This window comes from Scyliorhinus torazame, chromosome 13 (assembly GCF_047496885.1).
Source record: "Scyliorhinus torazame isolate Kashiwa2021f chromosome 13, sScyTor2.1, whole genome shotgun sequence".
NCBI lineage: Eukaryota > Metazoa > Chordata > Chondrichthyes > Carcharhiniformes > Scyliorhinidae > Scyliorhinus > Scyliorhinus torazame.
This window is the reverse complement of record NC_092719.1, coordinates 19,341,052-19,364,977: the sequence shown is the minus strand read 5'-3', so window position 1 is coordinate 19,364,977 and position 23,926 is coordinate 19,341,052. Positions and strand designations below refer to the sequence as shown.

Below are 23,926 nucleotides of genomic sequence, written 5' to 3'. Positions count from 1 at the left end.
ATTTCCAGTGATTCGGGAAATGCCAGTTCCACTCCCTACGGTCATTGGGAGACCTGAAAGGACCAGTCTGGCAGCATAAGTCCGCTCTCGCTCGGCTCTGGATTGAAACTGCCCAAATTCATCTCGTCTGGAACCGGCACATCTTCTTCCCCCTGGGATCCAACATTTAATTCTGCAGTTGAGGGCCAGCCAGTTGCTGGAGGTGAAAATACACTATGCCATTCTGTACTGCTTTCAAAGGTACTCCCAGAGCATCATTCACAGTTACTTACGTAGTGTAGGCCTCACTGGGCGAGGAGGCTCCGAAGTTGTGAAGCAAAGCCTTCTCGAAAGTTTGGCCAAAATGGTGTTGAGTAGATTGAACTCCTCCACGAATAGATAGTGCTCTTCAAATGGATCGGAAGCAATTCTCTTCAGTTCATTTTTATCTGCACTTTTAATTCCTTAAAAAAAGTAAGGACAAGAAATACTTTATGAAGACGTATACATCCAAGTCTGAGGCTATGGGCCTTGATGCATGTTGTATTTTATTTTGTGGTTACCAGCATCGCCTCGGTGAAATGTTTTAGGTCCAGGGAATGGAACTATTTTAATTTGAAGCCCCCAACAGCAACTTTCTAAGTCGGGCACAGTGTAGTGAGAGTAGAACAAAGCACCCTAAACACTGGCCCATTAAGCTGCCGTGTCCCGAACCTTCGAAGAACATGCCCGGCTATAACGTGACAGCCATCCTGGGCCTCTGTGAGTGAGGTTGTCAATTAGTGCCGCATTAGAAGCTATTTATGTGCTGCCCGTGTCCATTGGCAAATAGAGCAATGTCCCTGGATTCACATTTTCCAAACTCCTTACAGCCAACAAGGGACACTTCCAACCCATCTGTTTGTGATTGACTTGAACCAAGATTCCAGAGCAGTCCAGCTCTCCAATTCATACAGTGTTGGAATTTTTATTTTTCACATACATACAAAGTATGGTGTCCCACCAGGTCACAAAATGTTGTTGGATGATGGAATAAGTGCTGCACAATTCCTTTCACTGTAACATCCAGATCAAAGCCAAGTCAAGGCAACTAATTTAGTGAATAATCGAGGAGGTAGGACTCAGCCATGCAGATCAGGAATGTCACACTCTGTGTAGTGAATTCTGCTGGGAAGTGTATGAGTATTGAAACAGAGGTAAGATCAAACCAATTGCAGATAAAATCAGAACTAGGCACCATAAGTATGTTAAATTAAATTGCGATTCTTCTTTACCAGAGAGTAGGTAGAATATGGAATATGGAATTAGCAACTACAAAAGTACAAGAGTAGTTGAGGCAAATAGTATTTAAAGTAAAGCTAAATAAACATCCGAGAGAGAAAATAATGGGAGCAACCGAACCGAATCGGACAGAGCCCCGGGACGAGGGTGATTAACTGGATGTATCCCGGCGCTAGTGGTCCGAGAAGCACACACTATTTACCGGGACTCTGGTTCTATTTGGTGCCTCAGCAGGACTCCCCGACAAGGCCGCAGTAAGACCCGTTTCCTGCACGGAGGAGCTCCGCTTGCCAAAATATCAAGCTGGCAGTGCCAGGGTGCCAGGTGGCACCAGCAATGCCAGGGTACCACCCTGTCCAGAGGGCAACCACCTGTGGGCCTATGATCCCCTGGAAGACCCCCGCGAGTGCCATTCTGTCTGGTCCTTTGTGGAGACCAGCACTGAATGGCGCTTGCCCTAGGGCTCCAAGGTGAGGGGGCTTAGATCCCAGCGCCTTGGGTACTTCAGGGAAATGCATATTAGAGTGAGACTCACTGTCTCACTCTAATATGCTGAATTGTTATCCTGCCCACAATGCGCGGGATTCAGATTGTGACGTCTCGCGAGATCACGTTAGATCTTGCGAGGCGTGGTGAACCGGATAGATTCCGGAAGAGGAATCTCCCGGCATCTACCAGCTGCACCGTGCTGTCTTTCGGGTTTAGCGTGGCTGGTAGTTCGCGCCCAATATGCAGGAGGATATGTTGTTGGGATGTAATGAAATAAACTGGGAGGAGGGTCATGTGGAACATAAACATGGATAGTTGGGCTGAATAGCTTGTTTGTGACTTGGGGCGCAATCTACCATCCGCGTTGCGCCCACACATGAGCACAGCACAGCCGGTAGATCCCGGGAAAGGCCTCCCAGATCCCACGAGGTGTCGCGATCACAATCCCACCCACAATGTGCAGGGCCAAGCCTCGCGGGCCTAAGTAGGTTTTAAACCCACTTAGGCATGATTACCCGGGATGTACCAGGCTCCCAGCCTCCGGCTTCACGAGGGACACCTCAGCCAGGCACCGTTTAGTATTGATCCACACAAATGTGGACCAGGCGGAACTGCACCCGGAGGGTCTACCGGGCAATCAGAGACCCCTAGGTGATGAGGGACGGAGCAGTGTGGCCCATTGGCTCTCCCCCTGCAATGCGAACACCTGGCACTGTCAAGGTGTCCACGTGGCACTGCCAGGGTGCCAGTCTCAGGGTGCCCAGGTGGCAGGGTGACACTGCCAAGAGTCAGGGCCTGAGGAGGTAAAGGAGGGTGGAGGGGGGTATGAAGGGTGAGGGTGCAGGGTGGGTATGAAGGGTCCTCTGAAAAGTTGAGGGGGGGGGGTGAAGGTGAGGGCCCTGGAATAGAAGGGGGCCTAAAAGTGCTGTGTAGGAAGGCCTGAAAAGGGGAGGCCCTCAGCAACCCAATAGCAGGTGTCATCACAGCGGGTTGGTCAGTAAATTGCCCGGTGTGAAACTCCCCAGGGCCCAGGAAAGTGACTGAGTGGTGAGACGGCAGGTGGGCAACCCGCCGACAAAGCCAGGGAGAAACTCCCAGAACAAAACATCACAAATGACGCTGAGGGCGGGATTTACCGAGCAGCCGGCCGCGTGTTTTTCAGCGAAGGAGGCGGCCGTCAGCGGGATTTTCCGGTCCTGCCGCTGTCGACGGGATTTCCCGTTGACTGCAAACCTCGTCACCGGGAAACCCGTGTGCCGTCGGTGGGACAGGAATATCACGCCGGCGTGAACGGCCGGTAAATTCCGCCCTGTGAAACCTTTCCGTTAGATCGGGGCCCTACATTGTGGGTTTGTAACACTTTGTGTGATAACCCTCGTGAGGACTGCGACAGATCACACATGACCCCCCATGGGGCTCATGGTGTAAGAGTTCCCATGGAAATGGGTGGAGGCCTATCCAGTTGGTACTTGTTATCAAGCCCTTCAAATACCATCCCAAGCCTGGACCTTCTAGTCCTGTTAGTCCCTGGCTGGGATACTTGTGTTGTAAGCCACTAGTGTGGCTTTACTTTTTGTGGTGTTCTTTATGTTGGTTAATTTAGGGTGGTTGGCTTAGTGTTCACAAAGACCACAAAATAGCTTGAACTTAAACAAAGCTATAAATTTAATAACACTACTAATTTGGATTCGACACATAAATCTAAATAATACACAGTTGATTGTTAACATATAAACTACACTCATCTACAACTAATCTTAATACTGGTATAAACTATGATCTGCTCTATCTCACACTACTAATACTTCTGACTCTCTCTAGCTAACTCCTGACTACCCTCACCCACAAGGCTCAGCATCAATGCCTTATATACTTGTATCTGTAGCTCCCTCTCGTGGCTACTCCAGGCATTTCATTAACCCTTGCAGTGCCTACCGTTATGATAATATCACACTTTTGAGTAAAAATAAATTTAGTTTAACCTTTATCTACGTGTCTTTGGATAATTTGTGATGCACCCACAATCAAATAGCCTGGCAATTCCCAATAATGACATTTGAACAAAAGTTTCCTTTGGTTCTTTGCCTGTTCCCCCTCCCCTTTTCCCTGGGCCCAAGCTGATTTGAAAACCGTTCATCTGCGAGGTCTCCTGTTCTGACAAAAGGTCAACGATCCGAAACGTTAACTCCATATGCCTCTGTGTGATGCTTAATCCTCAGTCTGCTGTGTGTTTGTCACCATTGTGTTTCTTTTATATCTTAGGGGGTGACAAACATCAAACATCAGTGAAATTCAAATCCTCGAGGAGAGGAGATGAGGAACAAGAAGATAATTAACAGCAATCAAAGATTAAAAGCAATTCCCTTTACCATGATGACATTGCAACACCACCTGTTTCTGAAACAATAAAATCTGTCTGATTGTCTCATCCAGTCTGATTGCAGCTAAGAGGCCAGCGCGTGGATCTCTGTGCAGGGGCAGGATGGGGTGAGATTGGAGGTGGAGGTAGGCAAGACAACAATGTCAATAAAATTAGACGCTGAAAAAATATTCTTAGAGAATTCACAACTCTTCTCAAACGCTGTAGGCCGTTTTATGTTGCCTCCATTAGCCCCCCCCCCCCTTCCACCCACCATCCCCCATCCCTTCCCACCACCCACCCCTCCCAGACCCCCCTCCACCCACCATCCCCCATCCCTTCCCACCACCCACCCCTCCCAGACCCCCCCTCCACCCACCATCCCCCATCCCTTCCCACCACCCACCTCTCCCAGTCCCCCCAACACCCACCCCTCCCAGACCCCCCTCCACCCTCCACCCACCATCCCCCATCCCTTCCCACCACCCACCACTCCCAGTCCCCCCAACACCCACCCCTCCCAGACCCCCCTCCACCCTCCACCCACCATCCCCCATCCCTTCCCACCACCCACCTCTCCCAGTCCCCCCAACACCCACCCCTCCCAGACTCCCCCCTCCACCCCCCACCCCTTCCCACCGCCCACCTCTCCCAGTCCCCCCAACATCCACCCTCCCAGCAACCCCCCCCCCCCCCCCACCACCACCTTTAGGGCCACAGAATCGGTACCTTTTTCAACCCATGTGCTCAAACACCGCTTCAGAAAGTGTCAGTACTGGGGGGGGGGGGGTGGGGGGGGGGATGCCGCAATGTCAGAGGTACTGTTTTCTGGACGAGGCATGGAACCAAGGCCCCATCTGCCCACTTGGGCGGCATCAAAGATATTACGGCCACTCTCTTGAAGACAAAAAGCGAGCGTTCTCCCCAGTGACCCGGATAAATAGATATCCCACAGCCAACATCCCCAAACTGGACATTATCTCATTCCAGACTGCGGGATCTTTCTGTGTTGAATTCTCTGCATTACGACAGTGACCGCACTACTAATAGTACTTCATTGGTTGTGAAATGTCACAGTGGTGTGCTGAGGTTGTGAAAACACTTCTTTTTTTCCCTCTGTGGTAAACACCACTGGTCATACACTACGGGTATTACGGTACTGCCACTGTACTACAGTTAATACAGTAAATCCCAGCCTGCTGGCTCCTCCCAGCAGGCGCTGTATAAAAGTGTATGCTCTCCTACGCTGCCTCCATTCTGGCTGCAGCTGCAGGAGGCTTAACATCTAGCACAATAAAGCCTCATTAGTTTCATCATTTCGTCTCATGGTCATTAATGATGCATCAATTTATTGTGCTAGAATTTTAAAGATGAACGTCTTAATCAAGCCGGATCGCCTGGAGCTGAACCCTCACGCAGCTGACGCCACAGCCACTTTCGAGCACTGGCTAGCCTGCTTTGAAGGATATCTCCGAGCATCCACAGGAGACTTCTCAGACTCGCAGAAGCTCCAGATACTCTACACACGGGTGAGCCCACAAGTTTTCCCCCTCATTCGGGACACGCCCACTTACAAGGAAGCGATGGCATCACTCTAAGGACAGTACATCAAGACTGTGAATCAGGTGTTCGCCAGGCACCTCCTGGTCACGGGACGGCAACTCCCGGGGGAGTCTCAGGACGATTTCTTGCGTGCTTTGCGGATACTTGGAAGAAACTATAATTGCCAGGCAGTGTCGGCAGTCCAACACATGGAACTACTGATCAGAGATGCCTATGTCACGGGCATTAAGGCCAATTACGTTCGCCAGCGATTATTGGAAGGGGGTACACTCGACCTTACAGAGACTGTACAGCTCGCTAACTCCCCAGAAGTGGCCTCCCGCAATCTAGAGTCCTAGACCGCGCAGCACAATCGTGGGCGTTATGGGCCCCACTATCATCCGACCCGGGTACGCTGCAAGCCTGCGCAGTGCGGCTTGCAGCTCCGGAGGCCTCAAATACTATTTTTGTGGCCAGAACAAGCACCCCCGACAACGCGGAGCGCGACCTGCAATGGGTGTGGCAAGAAGGGCCACTTTGTCTCGTGGTCATTGACAGTATCTTCACCTTGTTCGGTTTCCCCACCTACATCCATAGCGATCAGGGATCCTCCTTCATGAGTGATGAGTTGCGTCAGTTCCTGCTCAGCAAGGGCATTGCCTCGAGCAGGACGACCAGCTACAACCCCCGGGCAAACGGGCAGGTGGAGAGGGAGAACACGACAGTCTGGAAGGCCGTCCTGCTGGCCCTTCGGTCTCGGAGTCTCCTGGTCTCCCGCTGGCAGGAGGTCCGCCCCGATGCGCTCCAGTCTATCCGGTCGCTCCTGTGCACTGCCACCAACGAGACCCCTCACGAACGTGTGTTTATCTTCCCTAGGAAGTCCACCTCCGGGGTCTCGCTCCCAACCTGGCTGACACTTCCTGGGCCGGTCCTCCTCTGGAAGCATGCGAGGAGCCACAAATCTGATTCCCTCGTCGAAAAAGTCCTCCTCCTCCATGCGAACCCACAGTTCACCTACGTGGCACACCATGACGGGCGACAGGACACAGTCTCCCTCCAGGACCTGGCACCCGCTGGCTCCCCATCCACAACCACCACCACCCCCGACCTGGTACCGTCCCCTCCCCCTCCAGTTGCCTCCCCAGCCCCTGCGGCGTTCACCCTCCCACCAACGACTATCACCGCAACCCCCACCCCAGCAGCACCCGTCCTCTCACCGGATCCACTGCTGGGTGAAGAAGGAGAGGACAACACGCTCCTGGAGTCGCAGGTACCTGCCGGCCCACACCACAACCAGGACTGAGGCGATCGCGGCGGAGGGTCAAAGCCCCCGACAGACTCAACCTGTAACGTTGTTTTCACCCCCGCTGGACTCTTTTTTAAACAGGGGGTGAATGTGGTAAACACCACTGGTCAGACACTACGTGTATTACGGTACTGCCACTATACTACAGTTAATACAGCAAATCCCAGCCTGCTGGCTCCTTCCAGCAGGCGCTATATAAAAGTGTATACTCTCCTGCGCTGCCTCCATTCTGGTTCCAGCTGCAGGAGGCTTAACATCTAGCACAATAAAGCTTCAATAGTTTCACCATTTCGTCTCGTGGTCATTATGATACATCAGCCTCTATGGCCTTCCTCATTTTCCAAGTCAAGTTTATAACCAGTTTAACAATTATATTCAAAGTAACCACCAGATGGCGGCAAGAGGCCGAGCAACTCTCAAATCGCTGGCAGTATGAGGAAGGCTTTTAAGCGAATGCAGCAAACAACACCAGGCTTCAGGAAAATGAGCGCAATTAAGCTGCAATAAAGATATTAACACAAACCATTAATAACGTAGCATTTGGCTTTCAGCAACAAATACGCTCAGAACAACTGCATCCGCTCCGCACAGCGTCACCCCTGAGGAAAGTCAGCAAATTCTTTCTGTCACAGGTTGAGGTCACGTGACATGGTGCAGTAATTTGTATCAGAATGAAACAATTAACATTATAATATATGGCGGGGCTGTAAAAATGTCATTGCTTAATGCCACCTAACACATAAAATACTCCTTGAAAGTGTGAACACAGCTTGTTAAAGGTGCATTTTTTTTTAAAAACAGGCTAGTCGTATTTTAAGTTTCACAAACGGAGACACAGAATACAAGAGATAATGATAAATTTGTTCCATGAGGCAATGTTTAAACCACAGTTACAGTTTTGCATGCAGTTAGTACACCTATTACAGAAAGCACTATAAAGCCTTCAGGAATGTACAGCATAGATTCTCCAGAATGATAATAATAATCTTTATTATTGTCACGAGTAGGCTTACATTAACACTGCAATGAAGTTATTGTGAAAATCCCCCAGTCGCCACACTCCGGCGCCTGTTCGGGTACACAGAGGGAGAATTCAGAATGTCCAATTCACCAAGCAGCACGTCTTACGGGTCTTGTGGGAGGAAACCGGAGCACCCGGAGGAAACCCAACCGGACACAGGAGAATGTGCAGACTCCACACAGACAGTGACCCAAGCCAGGAGTCGAACCTGGGACCCAGCCGCTGTGAAGCAACAGTGCTAACCACTGTGCTACCATGCCGCCCATGAATGATACTAGGAATGAAAAACTGTAATTATGAGCAGAGATACTGGGACTATTGTTTGATCATTTTTAATTTCGATAATTGTGAATAGGCCATTCAGCCCCTTGAGCCTGTTGTACCATCCAAATTAGATCTTGGCTGATCTTCACTCCCATCTACCTGCTTTCACTCTGTAATCCTTAATACCCTCACCCAACACAAATATTTCAATCTCAATTGCTGGGGGAGAGAATCCAAATTCTTACCATCCTTGTACGAAGAAATGCTTCCTGACATCTCTCTATGGTCGAGCTCTAATCTTTTCCAAATTATAGAACATACAGTGCAGCAGGAGGCCATTCGGCCCGTCGGGTCTACACCAACCCACTTAAGCCCTCACTTCCACCCTATCCCTATAACCCAATAACCCCTCCTAACCTTTTTGGACACTAAGGGCAATTTAGCATGGCCAATCCACCTAACCTGTAATTCTTTGGACTGTGGGAGGAAACCGGAGCACCCGGAGGAAACCCACGCAGACACGGGGAGAATGTGCAGACTCCGCACAGACAGTGACCCAGCGGAGAATTGAACCTGGGACCCTGGCGCTGTGAAGCCACAGTGCTATCCACTTGTGCTACCGTGCTGCCCACTATATATTATATATTAATATGATTTGTTTCTCAAGCAGTGACAATCTCCTATGCTGTTTTATTCAAATTGCTTGATTCACAGTGCTGCTTAATTTCATTTTCTTTTCGATGAAATGGCTTTGAGTTAACAAAGAATTGACTATATTCCACGAGAGTAGCAAAGATTAAGATAAAATCGAATTGGGATGTTATAAATTTTGAAACGTTTCAATCGGGCGAGTGGGAAGGCTTTCCCTAGGTTGGGGAGTCAGTAACTAGGAGTCATCAATTTACAATTGTTACTTAGAGAGTCAGGAGAACATGATTCAGTAAAATATATTTGCATTGAGTTTTTGGAGTGTATGGTTATCCACGGGGAATGGTTGAGGTGGACAACATTGCCTCTTTCAAGGGGGAGATAGATTCATATTTGAAGCCAAAGAAGATGCACGATTATGAGGAGTGTAGGATTCAGAGATTGTATACATTCCATGTATCATTCAGTGTCCAGAAACCATGAATATCCATTTATATGGTAGACTCAGTGATTAGCAGAAGAGAGAGAGCGTACATATCATGACATTGCCTCCATGCTATTTGCACCTTGATGATGCTCATTCATTGTAAACAGGAACCCTGAACACTAATCCATTGTATACAGGGAATCCTGAACATTTAACCATTTTAATCAGGAACTATGAACACTAATGAAAGCAAATTACTGCGGATGCTGGAATATGAAACGAAAGAGAAAATGCTGGAAAATCTCAGCAGGTCTGGCAGCATCTGTAGGGAGAAAAAAGAGCTAACGTTTCGAGTCCGATGACTCTTTGTCAAAGCTTGAGCTTGAGCTTTGACAAAGATTCATTGGACTCGAAACGTTAGCTCTTTTCTCTCCCTACAGATGCTGCCAGACCTGCTGAGATTTTCCAGCATTTTCTCTTTCGACCGTGAACACTAACGTACTGTAACGAGTGTCACTGAATATTAACCCATTGTAGGCATGGCCACTGAATACTTACCCACTGTATACACTGTCACCCCTTTCTCTTGTAGCCGTGTGGCTGGCTCCTCAACTGAATCTGCAGACTTTCCATCTGTGATCAAAACCATTACCTGCAAAATTTAGCACAGGAAACAATGTGAAGAGGTTCAAATAATTAAGATGCATGTGCACAATGTTTGGAACGTTTTGAAGATACATTTTTAAGAACAAGATGAAGACTCTCGGCCAGATCCAGTCCAATGTTTCTTCTCATAAATCAACCTCACTTATCCAGTTAAGCACCACATCCCTGAATACCTTTGAATATTATTACCCACAGTCCTTCTCCAAGTAGGTGAGCCAGGCCAAGCAAGTATTGTGTGTGACATGTTGACATCAGTGGCCAATGTGGCTCAGAGGGTTGTTAATTACACTGTGGCATCCCTTTTTTTGATGAAATATCACTTAAGGCATCATATGGTGTGATTGAGCCCAAAGAACTGTTCACTTTCATAGGCACGTTGGAACAGGAGGAGCTGGTCATTCAGCCTCTCGAGACTACTCTGCCATTTCATAAGGTCACTGTTGAGCTCCACCTTTGCTCCATATTCCTTACACAAGTGTTATAACCCGCAAGGGACTAACGGGGTAGGAATGATTCATTACCCCGTGGAAATTGCAGAATATGAGCTTCCCCGATAAAGGGATGGGGGTCCTTTAACAAAGTGCCGTGCATTTGTACAAATAGAGTCTGCCATCAGACACTGACTAAAGAAGACCCAGTAGGGTAATATTGGAGTTGTGCATATAGTTAACCTTGTTAACTAAAATAAGTTTTGTTTCTCCGCCTACTCCGTCTGTTGTCCCTTACAATAACAAGAACAATCAATCCATCTTTGCATCACAGTTAACAGGCTTTCACTTATTGTTTCTGTACCCTCAAGTCTGGTGTCATGGCCTCCCCAGGCACTAACCATCTGCTAAACTAGCGTATTGCCTGACACCCTGGCACCGCTCCAATGGCCTGTCCCTTCTACCTGCAAAATTCTTCAAAAAAGGGGGAATCCCAATGGGGATCAATCACTGGAGCCTGCAGAGAGGATTCAAAAAGAGGCATTGGAACAATTGACTCTTGAAATCCATATGACAGCAGGGAGACAAAACAAACTAAAATGGCACAGAAAGGCTCATTGAATGAATACCCCTCCTATGGTTATGTCGTACTTTCCATACCAACCCTGCATACACAATGAACCCTGCCCAATATTGTAGCCAGAAGCACCATTGTGCGGACATGTATATTGCCACCTTCATTTTAACATTCTCAGGAAGCATCTGTCCTTTCCAGGTGGACATTTCCAGCCCCCATTCTCCCCTCTCCCTCAAAATGCTCGCAATGCACTGAATGGCTAGGAGATCTGGCATCGCAGATCGCCACCCAACGTTCCAATTGCCCTTGTTGTTCACAGCAGCTTTGCTGGAGAGGACCCAATCAGAAAATCTATACTTGGCCACCTCACTTAAAGAGGCTACAAGTGTGTCCGATATCTGAAAATGGAAATTCATAGAAGCCTTTGACAAAGTGATCCAATTAGTCCCACTCCTGCTCATTCCATTATCCCTGTAAATTCTTTCCTCTTAAGTATTCATTCGATCCCTTTGAAAGTTCTGTTGATTCTGTTTCCACCACCTTCTCAAGAGGTTTACTCCAGTTGCCACACAAATGTAGCAGCTGACCTTCTGAGGATGGATCAAAGCACAGTTGGGTCAGAGTTGAGGAGGTTTTACACTGTTGGACTGTAACTGACCTAAAAATACTTGGTGCTGAATATAAGTGCCAGAAATGGAAAGTAATCCACTCCTCAACACTTGACATTCATGATCTGAATGGAAACAAAATGCAATAAGCAAGTTACTAAGTCTGAAGGTAGCTCTTGCTAGTATTACCAACCTTTGGTGCGCTTTCTCTTGTCATTGTAGAGCTGAATACAGAATGTGCGAGAAAGGAAAGGACAGCTCCTGTTTTTGTGTTGCCCCCTTGAAACGAAAGGTCTCTGATGGCCACTAATACTTCTTCAATTGTCCCATAGTCAGTAAGTGCAATTGCTGTTCTAGAAGCAAGAGTTTAGCAAATTAAATTTATATGTCAAAGACAAACCATTGGCCCTATTGCCTTATGCATCTTACATTTTTTCGATTGACAAATCTTAAGGTTAAGGACTAAGATCCCCCGAACAGGACCTCGCCAAAACCAACAAGAGAAGGAAAGTCAAAATCAGTACAGTGAGGATGAAGGGAGAGGAGAAACCTGTCAGAAAGACAACTTGGAGATTATGAGCAATGGGAGATGAAAGTACTAGGTGGCAATAATGGCCAAACTTCACCGAGTCTTTCCTCCTCTGCAAATCTATGGACTTTTAACTTGCAAACCTGGCACCAGATATGCACCATTACCTGGGTTTATAGAATCCTACATTGTAGAGGCCATTCAGCCCATTCTGCTTGTGCCAGATCCTTAGTGGAACTGTATAATTGGTCCTAAACCCCCCTTTTCTTTCTGACTGAAGGCACGGATGTCCATAATGGGGTCAATGGAAATTGGGGATGCTAAGAAGTCAGAACTGGAGGAACGCAGAGATCCTGGACAGGTGTAGGGCTGAAGAACATGAATGCGATAGGGTCCACCAAGGCCATGGAGGAATTTGAATTTAAGGATGAGAATTTTAAATTTGGGACGATGCCAGACTGGGAGCCATTGTAGATTTATCAGCACTGGGGTAATGGGTAAAATTAACCCAGTCGCATGAGGAAATTGAAATGTTATGATTTACCTGGGATGGTCACTGTAGAGGATGACTCCAAACCTGATGCCATCCCTTCCTACTGGAGCCTTTTTGAATGATGTTACGATGCCATTGAGGAATTCCTTTACGCTTCGGAAGTCGGCCTCTCCCACACTCCACGATTCATCCACCGTAAATATAATATCAGCTGCTACTGCTGTGAGACACACTGAAATAAGATACAGAGCCCAGGTTAGAAGCCAATGACACATAAAGGAAGCTGTGTCGCACACTGGGTGGCCTAACTGCTCCTCAACCAGGATACAAATCCCATTCAGATCAACGGGTTGAAAGTTTTCTCGTTCTACACGTTGTGAGGGACACAAGGTGACATTAAGGATAAATACGTACAAAAGACTTGCATTTATATAACACTGATCATAATCCGTCGACTGATGGAAATGAGGCTATGAGACTGATGGAAATGAGGCTATGACAGCTGAGGACCTTGAGATGATTGTTATCACTAAGGAGGTAGTGATGGGCAAGCTAATGGGGTTAAAGGTAGACCAGTCTCCTGGCCCTGATGGAATGCATTCCCAGAGTGCTAAAAGTGATGGCTAGGGAAATTGCAAATGCACTAGTGATAATTTACCAAAATTCACTAGACTCTGGGGTGGTCCCGGCGGATTGGAAATGAGCAAACGTGACACCACTGTTTAAAAAAGGAGGTAGGCAGAAAGTGGGTAATTATAGGCCAGTGAGCTTAACTTCGGTAGTAGGGAAGATGCTGGAATCTACCATCAAGGAAGAAATAGCAAGGCATCTGGATGGAAATTGTACCATTGGACAGATGCAGCATGGGTTCATAAAGGGCAGGTCGTGCCTAACTAATTTAGTGGAATGTTTTGAGGACATTACCAGTGCGGTAGATAACACGGAGACAATGGATATGGTATATCTGGATTTCCAGAAAGCTTTTGACAAGGTGCCACACAAAAGATTGCTGCATAAGATAAAGATGCATGGCATTAAGGGTAAAGTAATAGCATGGATAGAGGATTGGTTAATTAATAGAAAGCAAAGAGTGGGGATTAATGGGTGTTTCTCTGGTTGGCAATCAGTAGCTAGTGGTGTCCCTCAGGGTTCAGTGTTGGGCCCACAATTATTCACAATTTACAAAGATGATTTGGAGTTGGGGACCAAGTGCAATGTGTCCAAGTTTACAGACGACACTAAGATGAGTGGTAAAGCAAAAAGTGCAGAGGATACCGGAAGTCTGCAGAGGGATTTGGATAGGTTAAGTGAATGAGCTCGGGTCTGGCAGATGGAATACAATGTTGACAAATGTGAGGTTATCCATTTTGGTAGGAATAACAGCAAAAGGGATTATTATTTAAATGATAAAATATTAAAACATGCCGCTGTGCAGAGAGACCTGGGTGTGCTAGTGCATGAGTCACAAAAAGTTGGTTTACAGGTGCAAAAGGTGGTTAAGAAGGCGAATGGAATTTTGTCCTTCATTGCTAGAGGGATGGAGTTTAAGACTAGGGAGGTTATGCTGCAATTGTATACGGTGTTAGTGAGGCCACACCTGGAGTATTGTGTTCAGTTTTGGTCTCCTTACCTGAGAAAGGACGTGCTGGCGCTGGAGGGTGTGCAGAGGAGATTCACTAGGTTAATCACAGAGCTGAAGGGGTTGTATTACGAGAGGTTGAATAGACTGGGACTGTACTCATTGGAATTTAGAAGGATGCGGGCGGGGGGGGGGGGGGGGGATCTTATAGAAATGTATAAAATTATGAAGGGAATAGATAGGATAGATGAGGGCAGGTTGTTTCCACTGGCGGGTGAAAGCAGAACTAAGGGGCATAGCCTCAAAATAAGGGGAAGTAGAGTTAGGACTGAGCTGAGGAGGAACTTCTTCACCCAAAGGGTTGTGGATCTATGGAATTCCTTGCCCAGTGAAGCAGTTGAGGCTCCTTCATTAAATGTTTTTAAGATAAAGATAGGTAGTTTTTTGAAGAATAAAGGGATTAAGGGTTATGATGTTCGGGACGGAAAGTGGAGCTCAGTCCAAAAAAGATCAGCCATGATCTCATTGAATGGCGGAGCAGGCTCGAGGGGCCAGATGGCCTACTCCTGCTACTAGTTCTTATGTTCTTATGGTCTTAATTTGTGCCAATTTACAACCAATTAAGTATATTTGAAGTACATTTACTGCTGTTATATCGGTAACGTGACAGCCAATTTTACACAAGTCAACAGTGTGATTACCACCAGATAATCTGTTTTGGTGATACTGTTGATGATCAATGTTGCTCAAAGCGTGCTCTTCTTCAAAAAGCATTATCTTTATAGCTCAAATCAGAAGGTCTCAGTTAAAGGATGACATTTTTGGCGATGCAGCATTCCCTTAGCACTGCACCGGAATGTCGCCTAGATATTGTGCTCAAATGCCTGGGTTGGAGCTTGAACCCACAACCTACTCAGCTGGAGGCAGGAGTACTACCCTGGGTCAAATCGGCACTTAAGCCCTGGATAAAGTTATAACTTTGTTCCAGAATAGATCCAATTATTTGTAAACTGAGAGTTGCGGCTGGAATTCTTTGCATTATCCAAGTGTTCATACCTTTGCAATACTGAATGTAGTAAGCCGTGTTATTGTCAGAAGGTTTGCTATTATTGGTAGCAGTGGATCATGACATGAAATGAAAGGACTTCCGGGTGCGGCTATGCAGAGCTAGGTCGCATATTCGGTAGCTCCTGCTTGGAACGGACTTTTGGGCTCATTACAGGGCCCCCACGGCATTTGTTTGCCATTTCCCAGTGTGGGAAGAAGACTGCAGCATTCCCCTGACAGTGTCCCCCAGGAAGGGTATGTCTCTTGGTTCCCAGACACGGCAGAAACAGTAAAGGATTTGGCTGCAACTGCAGGATAAACAGGGCCTCTTCCAGCATGCAGGCGGGGGAAGGGCAAGCTTAAAGCTGCAAGCTGACCTGAGGGCCTGTATCAAAGGTGAATTCTAGCAGCAGAGGGAACAACTGTGAAAAGATCTCAACAAGGCCACTGAAGGGACTTCCGGTTGCGGTGATGCCTAGCTAGCCGCACGCTTCGGCGGCTCCAGCTCCGACGGACCTTCGGGCTCTTTTAAGAGCCCCAACGGGGAATTTTTCGACGACGCAACCCGGTGTGGGGTGTGAGAGAAGGGAGTCCCCCCCAAACAAAGGAGGAAAAAACCGGCGGCGGCGGCGGCAGCGCGAGGAATCGTCGACCAAAGGGTCAGAAAGAGAGAAGTACAAGATGGCGGCGGAGAAAGCGCAGGCGACATGGGGGCCTGAGCAGGATGAAATCGTGAGACGGTGCGTGGAGCTGCTGAAGAGGGAGGTGCTGACCCCGATGCTACAGGCAATTGAGGGGCTCAAGGAGACATTAAAGACCCAGGAGACTGAGCTCCGCGTGGTGGAGCAGAAGGTGACAGATATTGAGGACGGGATCCTGGGCCTGGCGGTTAAGACTTAGACGCACGAGGCACTTCATAAAAAGTGTACTGAAAGGATCGAGGCCCTAGAAAACGGAGCGCGAAGGAAGAACCTTCGGATACTAGGTCTCCCTGAGGGTGTGGAAGGAGTGGACTGTGGAGAGTACGCAAGTAAGATGCTGAGCTCACTGATGGGTGCTGAGGCCCCTGCGGGCCCCATGGAGGTGGAGTGGGCAAATCGGATTCCGGCGAGAAGACCAAAAGCGGGAGAACCACCGAGGGCGATAATCGTGCGATTTTACCGCCTTAAGGTCAGAGAAGAGGTCCTGAGATGGGCTAAAAAGGTGCGGAGTAGCAGATGGGAGAATGCTGTGGTACGGATATACCAGGATTGGAGTGCGGAGGTGGCGAGAAGGAGGGCGAGCTTCAATCGAGCCAAAGAGGTGTTGCATAAAAGGAAGGTAAAGTTCGGGATGCTGCAGCCGGCAAGACTATGGGTCACGTATCAGGAGAGACACTATTATTTCAAGACGGCGGAGGAAGCATGGTCCTTCATCAAAGAAGAGAAATTGGACCGGAACTGAGGGACTGATGCTGCAGGAAATGTTATTGTTATTGTTTTTGTTAATGTTACAGTGGAAGTTAATTGAGAAGTAAACAGGGAAGGGGGGAGACATTGGGGAAATGTGGGCGCCGGTGAGGGGGGAAAGACGGGACATAGTCGGAGAATGGGGAAGGAGAGGGGGAGGGGAAAGGGAGCTGCGCCATAAGAGGCGGGTCAGGTAAAGGGATGTTCCCGCGCCAGAAAGAATAAGGCGGGAAGACAGGCGCAAGGCAGATGGGAGTTCCCTCACACCGGGGGGGGGTCGAGGAGTGAGCAGGAGTAGCCGGGGTCAGTTGAAGTCAGCTGACTTACGGAAGTGATATGGGGGGAGCAATCATGCTAGATAGGGATCTAGCGGGGGGGGGGGGACGGGACGACAACTGGGTTGCTGCTGCGGAAATCCAAAAGGAAATGGCTAAAGAGTGGGTGGGCGGGGATGGTGTGCGACGCTGGGGGAGCGAGCGGGAGCGCGGAGGCGGGATATGGGACTGGCCTAGAGAAGGTAATGGCTAGTCGACACGGGAGGGGGGCAGGTATCCCCCTAGTGAGGCTGATCACGTGGAACGTGAGAGGCCTGAACGGACCGATAAAAAGGGCCAGAGTGCTCGCGCATTTGAAAGGACTAAGGGCAGACGTGGTTATGCTCCAAGAGACGCACCTAAAGGTGGCGGACCAAGTTAGGCTAATGAAAGGATGGGTGGGACAGGTGTTCCACTCAGGACTGGACGCAAAGAACAGAGGGGTGGCCATTTTGGTGGGGAAACGGGTAGCATTTGAAGCAAAGAACATCGTAGCAGATAGCGGAGGTAGATATGTAATGGTGAGTGGTAGGCTGGAGGGAATGGAGGTCGTGTTGGTTAATGTGTATGCCCCAAATTGGGACGATGCGGGATTCATGAGACGGATGTTGGGGCGTATACCGGACCTGGAGGCAGGAAACTTGATTTTAGGAGGGGACTTTAATACGGTGCTGGACCCGGGGCTAGATAGATCCAGCTCAAGGACCGGAAGAAGGCCGGCAGCGGCCAAAGTACTTAAGGGGTTTATGGACCAGATGGGGGGAGTGGATCCATGGCGATTTCTTAGACCTAGGGCTAGGGAGTTTTCCTTCTTCTCCCATGTCCATAAAGTGTACTCCCGGATAGATTTTTTTGTGTTGGGAAGGTTGTTGATCTCTAGGGTGGAAGAAGCTGAGTACTCAGCCATAGCGGTTTCGGATCATGCCCCACATTGGGTGGACCTGGAAGTAGGAGAGGACAGGGAGCAGAGAACACTCTGGCGATTAGATGTGGGACTGATGGCGGATGAGGGAGTGTGTGCAAGAGTGCGGGGGTGTATTGAGAGATACCTGGAGGTCAATGACGACGGCGAGGTCCCTGTGGGAGTGGTCTGGGAAGCATTAAAAGCGGTGGTCAGAGGAGAGCTGATCTCTATTGGGGCCCACAAAAGGAAAACAGAGGCCAAGGAAAGGGAAAGATTACTGGGGGAGATTTTAAGGGTGGACAGGGAATTTGCAGAGACCCCGGAGGAGGAATTGTACAGGGAGAGGCGATGACTCCAGACGGAGTTTGACCTTCTGACCACCAGAAAGGCGGAGGTACTGTGGAGGAAGGCACAGGGGAGGAGATATGATTATGGGGAAAAGGCTAGTCGCCTGTTGGCGCATCAATTGCGAAAGAGGGCAGCAGCGAGGGAGATAGGAGGAATTAGAGACGAAAGGGGAGACACGGTGCGAAGGGCAGGAAAGATAAATGAGGTGTTCAAGACCTTCCATGAGAAACTGTATAGGTCTCAACCCCCAGAGGGAGAGGAGGGGATGCGGCAGTTCCTGGACCAATTGAGGTTCCCAAAAGTGGAGGAGCAGGAGGTGGCAGGCCTGGGGGCGCCGATTGAGGTGGACGAGGTTATTAAGGGACTGGGAAGCATGCAAGCAGGGAAGGCCCCGGGGCCAGACGGGTTCCCGGTGGAATATTACAGAAAATATGTGGACTTGTTGGCCCCGTTGATGGCGAGGACGTTCAACGAGGCCAAGGAAGGGGGGACTCTACCCCCGACGATGTCGGAGGCGACGATATCGCTAATTTTGAAGAGGGACAAAGATCCGTTGCAGTGCGGGTCCTATAGACCTACTTCACTATTACATAGAACATAGAAAATACAGCACAGAACAGGCCCTTCGGCCCACGATGTTGTGCCGAACCTTTGTCCTAGATTAATCGTAGATTATCATTGAATTTACAGTGCAGAAGGAGGCCATTCGGCCCCTTGAGTCTGCACCAGCTCTTGGAAAGAGCACCCTACCCAAACTCAACACCTCCACCCAACACCAAGGGCAATTTGGACATTAGGGGCAATTTATCATTGGCCAATTCACCTAACCCGCACATCTTTGGACTGTGTGAGGAAACCGGAGCACCCGGAGGAAACCCACGCAGACACGGGGAGGACGTGCAGACTCCGCACAGACAATGACCCAAGCCGGAATCGAACCTGGGACCATGGATCTGTGAAGCAATTGTGCTATCCACAATGCTACCGTGCTGCCCTTAAGAACAAATAAATCTACAGTATATCATTTTCCCGTAATCCATGTACCTATCCAACAGCTGCTTGAAGGTCCCTAATGTTTCCGACTCAACTACTTCCACAGGCAGTGCATTCCATGCCCCCACTACTCTCTGGGTAAAGAACCTACCTCTGATATCCCTCCTATATCTTCCACCTTTCACCTTAAATTTATGTCCCCTTGTAATGGTGTGTTCCACCTGGGGAAAAAGTCTCTGACTGTCTACTCTATCTATTCCCCTGATCATCTTATAAACCTCTATCAAGTCGCCCCTCATCCTTCTCCGCTCTAATGAGAAAAGGCCTAGCACCCTCAACCTTTCCTCGTAAGACCTACTCTCCATTCAGGCAACATCCTGGTAAATCTTCTTTGCACCTTTTCCAGAGCTTCCACATCCTTCCTAAAATGAGGCGACCAGAACTGTACACAGTACTCCAAATGTGGCCTTACCAAAGTTTTGTACAGCTGCATCATCACCTCACGGCTCTTAAATTCAATCCCTCTGTTAATGAACGCGAGCACACCATAGGCCTTCTTCACAGCTCTATCCACTTGAGTGGCAACTTTCAAAGATGTATGAACATAGACCCCAAGGTCTCTCTGCTCCTCCACAATGCCAAGAACTCTACCGTTAACCCTGTATTCCGCATTCATATTTGTCCTTCCAAAATGGACAACCTCACACTTTTCAGGGTTAAACTCCATCTGCCACTTCTCAGCCCAGCTCTGCATCCTATCTATGTCTCTTTGCAGCCGACAACAGCCCTCCTTACTATCCACAACTCCACCAATCTTCGTATCGTCTGCAAATTTACTGACCCACCCTTCAACTCCCTCATCCAAGTCATTAATGAAAATCACAAACAGCAGAGGACCCAGAACTGATCCCTGCGGTACACCACTGGTAACTGGGATCCAGGCTGAATATTTGCCACCCACCACCACTCTCTGACTTCTATCGGTTAGCCAGTTCGTTATCCAACTGGCCAAATTTCCCACTATCCCATGCCTCCTTACTTTGTGCAGAAGCCTACCATGGGGAACTTTATCAAATGCCTTACTAAAATCCATGTACACTACATCCACTGCTTTACCTTCATCCACATGCTTGGTCACCTCCTCAAAGAATTCAATAAGATTTGTAAGGCAAGACCTACCCCTCACAAATCCGTGCTGACTATCCCTAATCAAGCAGTGTCTTTCCAGATGCGCAGAAATCCTATCCTTCAGTACCCTTTCCATTACTTTGCCTACCACCGAAGTAAGACTAACTGGCCTGTAATTCCCAGGGTTATCCCTAGTCCCTTTTTTGAACAGGGGCACGACATTCGCCACTCTCCAATCCCCTGGTACCACCCCTGTTGACAGTGAGGACGAAAAGATAATTGCCAACGGCTCTGCAATTTCATCTCTTGCTTCCCATAGAATCCTTGGATATATCCCGTCAGGCCCGGGGGACTTGTCTATCCTCAAGTTTTTCAAAATGCCCAACACATCTTCCTTCCTAACAAGTATTTCCTCGAGCTTACCAATCTGTTTCACACTGTCCTCTCCAACAATATCGCCCCTCTCATTTGTAAATACAGAAGAAAAGTACTCATTCAAGACCTCTCCTATCTCTTCAGACTCAATACACAATCTCCCGCTACTGTCCTTGATCGGACCTACCCTCGCTCTAGTCATTCTCATATTTCTCACATATGTGTAAAAGGCCTTGGGGTTTTCCTTGATCCTACCCGCCAAAGATTGTTCATGCCCTCTCTTAGCTCTCCTAATCCCTTTCTTCAGTTCCCTCCTGGCTATCTTGTATCCCTCCAATGCCCTGTCTGAACCTTGTTTCCTCAGCCTTACATAAGTCACCTTTTTCCTCTTAACAAGACATTCAACCTCTCTTGTCAACCATGGTTCCCTCACTCGACCATCTCTTCCCTGCCTGACAGGGACATACATATCAAGGACACGTAGCACCTGTTCCTTGAACAAGTTCCACATTTCACTTGTGTCCTTCCCTGCCAGCCTATGTTCCCAACTTATGCACTTCAATTCTTGTCTGACAACATCGTATTTACCCTTCCCCCAATTGTAAACCTTGCCCTGTTGCACGTACCTATCCCTCTCCATTACTAAAGTGAAAGTCACAGAATTGTGGTCACTATCTCCAAAATGCTCCCCCACTAACAAATCTATCACTTGCCCTGGTTCATTACCCAGTACTAAATCCAATATTGCCCCTCCTCTGGTTGGACAATCTACATACTGTGTTAGAAAAGCTTCCTGGACACACTGCACAAACACCACCCCATCCAAACTATTTGATCTAAAGAGTTTCCACTCAATATTTGGGAAGTTAAAGTCGCCCATGACTACTACCCTATGACTTCTGCACCTTTCCAAAATCTGTTTCCCAATCTGTTCCTCCACATCTCTGCTACTATTGGGGGGCCTATAGAAAACTCCTAACAAGGTGACTGCTCCTTTCCTATTTCTGACTTCAACCCATACTACCTCAATAGGGTGATACTCCTCGAACTGCCTTTCTGCAGCTGTTATACTACCTCTAATTAATAATGCCACCCCCCCACCTCTTTTACCACCCTCCCTAATCTTATTGAAACATCTATAACCAGGGACCTCCAACAACCATTTCTGCCCCTCTTCTATCCAAGTTTCCGTGATGGCCACCACATCGTAGTCCCAAGTACCGATCCATGCCTTAAGTTCACCCACCTTATTCCTGATGCTTCTTGCGTTGAAGTATACACACTTCAACCCATCTGCGTGCCTGCAAATACTCTCCTTTGTCAGTGTTCCCTTCCCCACTGCCTCATTACATGCTTTGGCGTCCTGAATATCGGCTACCTTAGTTGCTGGACTACAAATCCGGTTCCCATTCCCCTGCCAAATTAGTTTAAACCCTCCCGAAGAGTACTAGCAAACCTCCCTCCCAGGATATTGGTGCCCCTCTGGTTCAGATGCAACCCGTCCTGCTTGTACAGGTCCCACCTTCCCCAGAATGCGCTCCAATTATCCAAATACCTGAAGCCCTCCCTCCTACACCATTCCTGCAGCCACGTGTTCAACTGCACTCTCTCCCTATTCCTAGCCTCGCTATCACGTGGCACCGGCAACAAACCAGAGATGACAACTCTGTCTGTCCTGGCTTTCAACTTCCAGCCTAACTCCCTAAACTTGTTTATTACCTCCACACCCCTTTTCCTACCTATGTCGTTGGTACCAATGTGCACCACGACTTCTGGCTGCTCCCCCTCCCCCTTAAGGATCCTGAAGACACGATCCGAGGCATCCCTGGCCCTGGCACCCGGGAGGCAACATACCTTCCGGGAGTCTCGCTCGCGACCACAGAATCTCCTATCTATTCCCCTGACCATTGAATCTCCTACAACTATTGCTTTTCTATTCTCCCCCTTCCCTTCTGAGCCCCAGAGCCAGACTCAGTGCCAGAGACCTGGCCGCTAGGGCCTTCCCCCGGTAGGTCATCCCCCCCAACAGCATCCAAAACGGTATACTTGTTTTGAAGGGGAACGGCCACGAGGGATCCCTGCACTGTCTGCCTGTTTGTTTTTTTCCCCCTGACTGTAACCCAGCTATTCTTGTCCTGTACCTTGGCTGTGGTTACCTCCCTGTAACTCTTCTCAATCACCCCCTCTGCCTCCCGGATGATCCGAAGTTCATCCAGCTTCAGCTCCAGTTCCCTAACACGGTCTTTGAGGAGCTGAAGTTGGGTGCACTTCCCGCAGGTATAGTCAGTGGGGACACCGGTGGTATCCCTCACCACCCACATCCTACAGGAGGAGCATGTAACTGGCCTAGCCTCCATCCCCTCTTACCTTACAGAATATAGCTGCTGTGTGGACTAACTAGATCTCCGCCCTCCGACTCTGCTCCCAGTCAGCTACACTTCCTGTAAACGCCTGGCTCTCTTCGCACTCTTTGCGGAAATGTCGGAAACAAAATGAAAGGAGCACCTTACTCCCTCCTCACCTAACTCCCTCGGTCACCAAACTCTCACTATCGCACTCAAAAAGCACCAAATTCAGCACTCAGTGCAAAAAAATTATTGAACGTGGACGCCAAATTGCTGGCAAAGGTACTGGCATCGAGGATAGAGGACTGTGTCCCGGGGGTGGTGCACGAAGACCAGACAGGGTTCGTAAAAGGGAGACAACTGAATGTTAACGTGCGGCGACTATTAGGGGTGATAATGATGCCCCCAGTGGAGGGGGAGGCAGAGATAGTGGCGGCAATGGACGCAGAGAAGGCATTTGATAGGGTGGAGTGGGAGTATTTATGGGAAGTGTTAAGGAGGTTTGGGTTTGGGAACGGGTTTATTAGCTGGGTTAGACTTCTTTATGGGGCTCCAACGGTAAGCGTAGTTACAGGTCGACATAGATCGGAGTATTTCCGATTATATGGGGGAACAAGACAGGGATGCCCGCTATCTCCATTGTTGTTCGCGTTGGCAATTGAACCTCTGGCCATGGCGTTGAGAGACTCCAGGAAATGGAGAAGGGTGATTAGAGGGGGAGAAGAACACCGAGTCTCGTTATACGCAGATGACCTATTGTTATACGTGTCGGACCCAGCGGGGGGGATGATAGAGGTTATGCGAATTTTGAGGGGGTTCGGGGAATTC

At 48.7% G+C, this 23,926-nt stretch overlaps 1 protein-coding gene across 1 annotated transcript in view; it reads right to left on the bottom strand.

Annotated features, from left to right (window-relative positions):
* Positions 1-23,926, bottom strand: part of col7a1l (collagen type VII alpha 1-like) — a 435,910-nt gene that overhangs the window by 328,316 nt on the left and 83,668 nt on the right. The window contains exons 3-6 of the mRNA XM_072470919.1: positions 12,669-12,849; positions 11,789-11,948; positions 9,875-9,968; positions 273-443 (exon numbers count right to left, since the gene is read on the bottom strand). Coding sequence (XP_072327020.1) covers positions 273-443; positions 9,875-9,968; positions 11,789-11,948; positions 12,669-12,849 — 606 coding nt within the window. The remainder of the gene's footprint in view (positions 1-272; positions 444-9,874; positions 9,969-11,788; positions 11,949-12,668; positions 12,850-23,926) is intronic.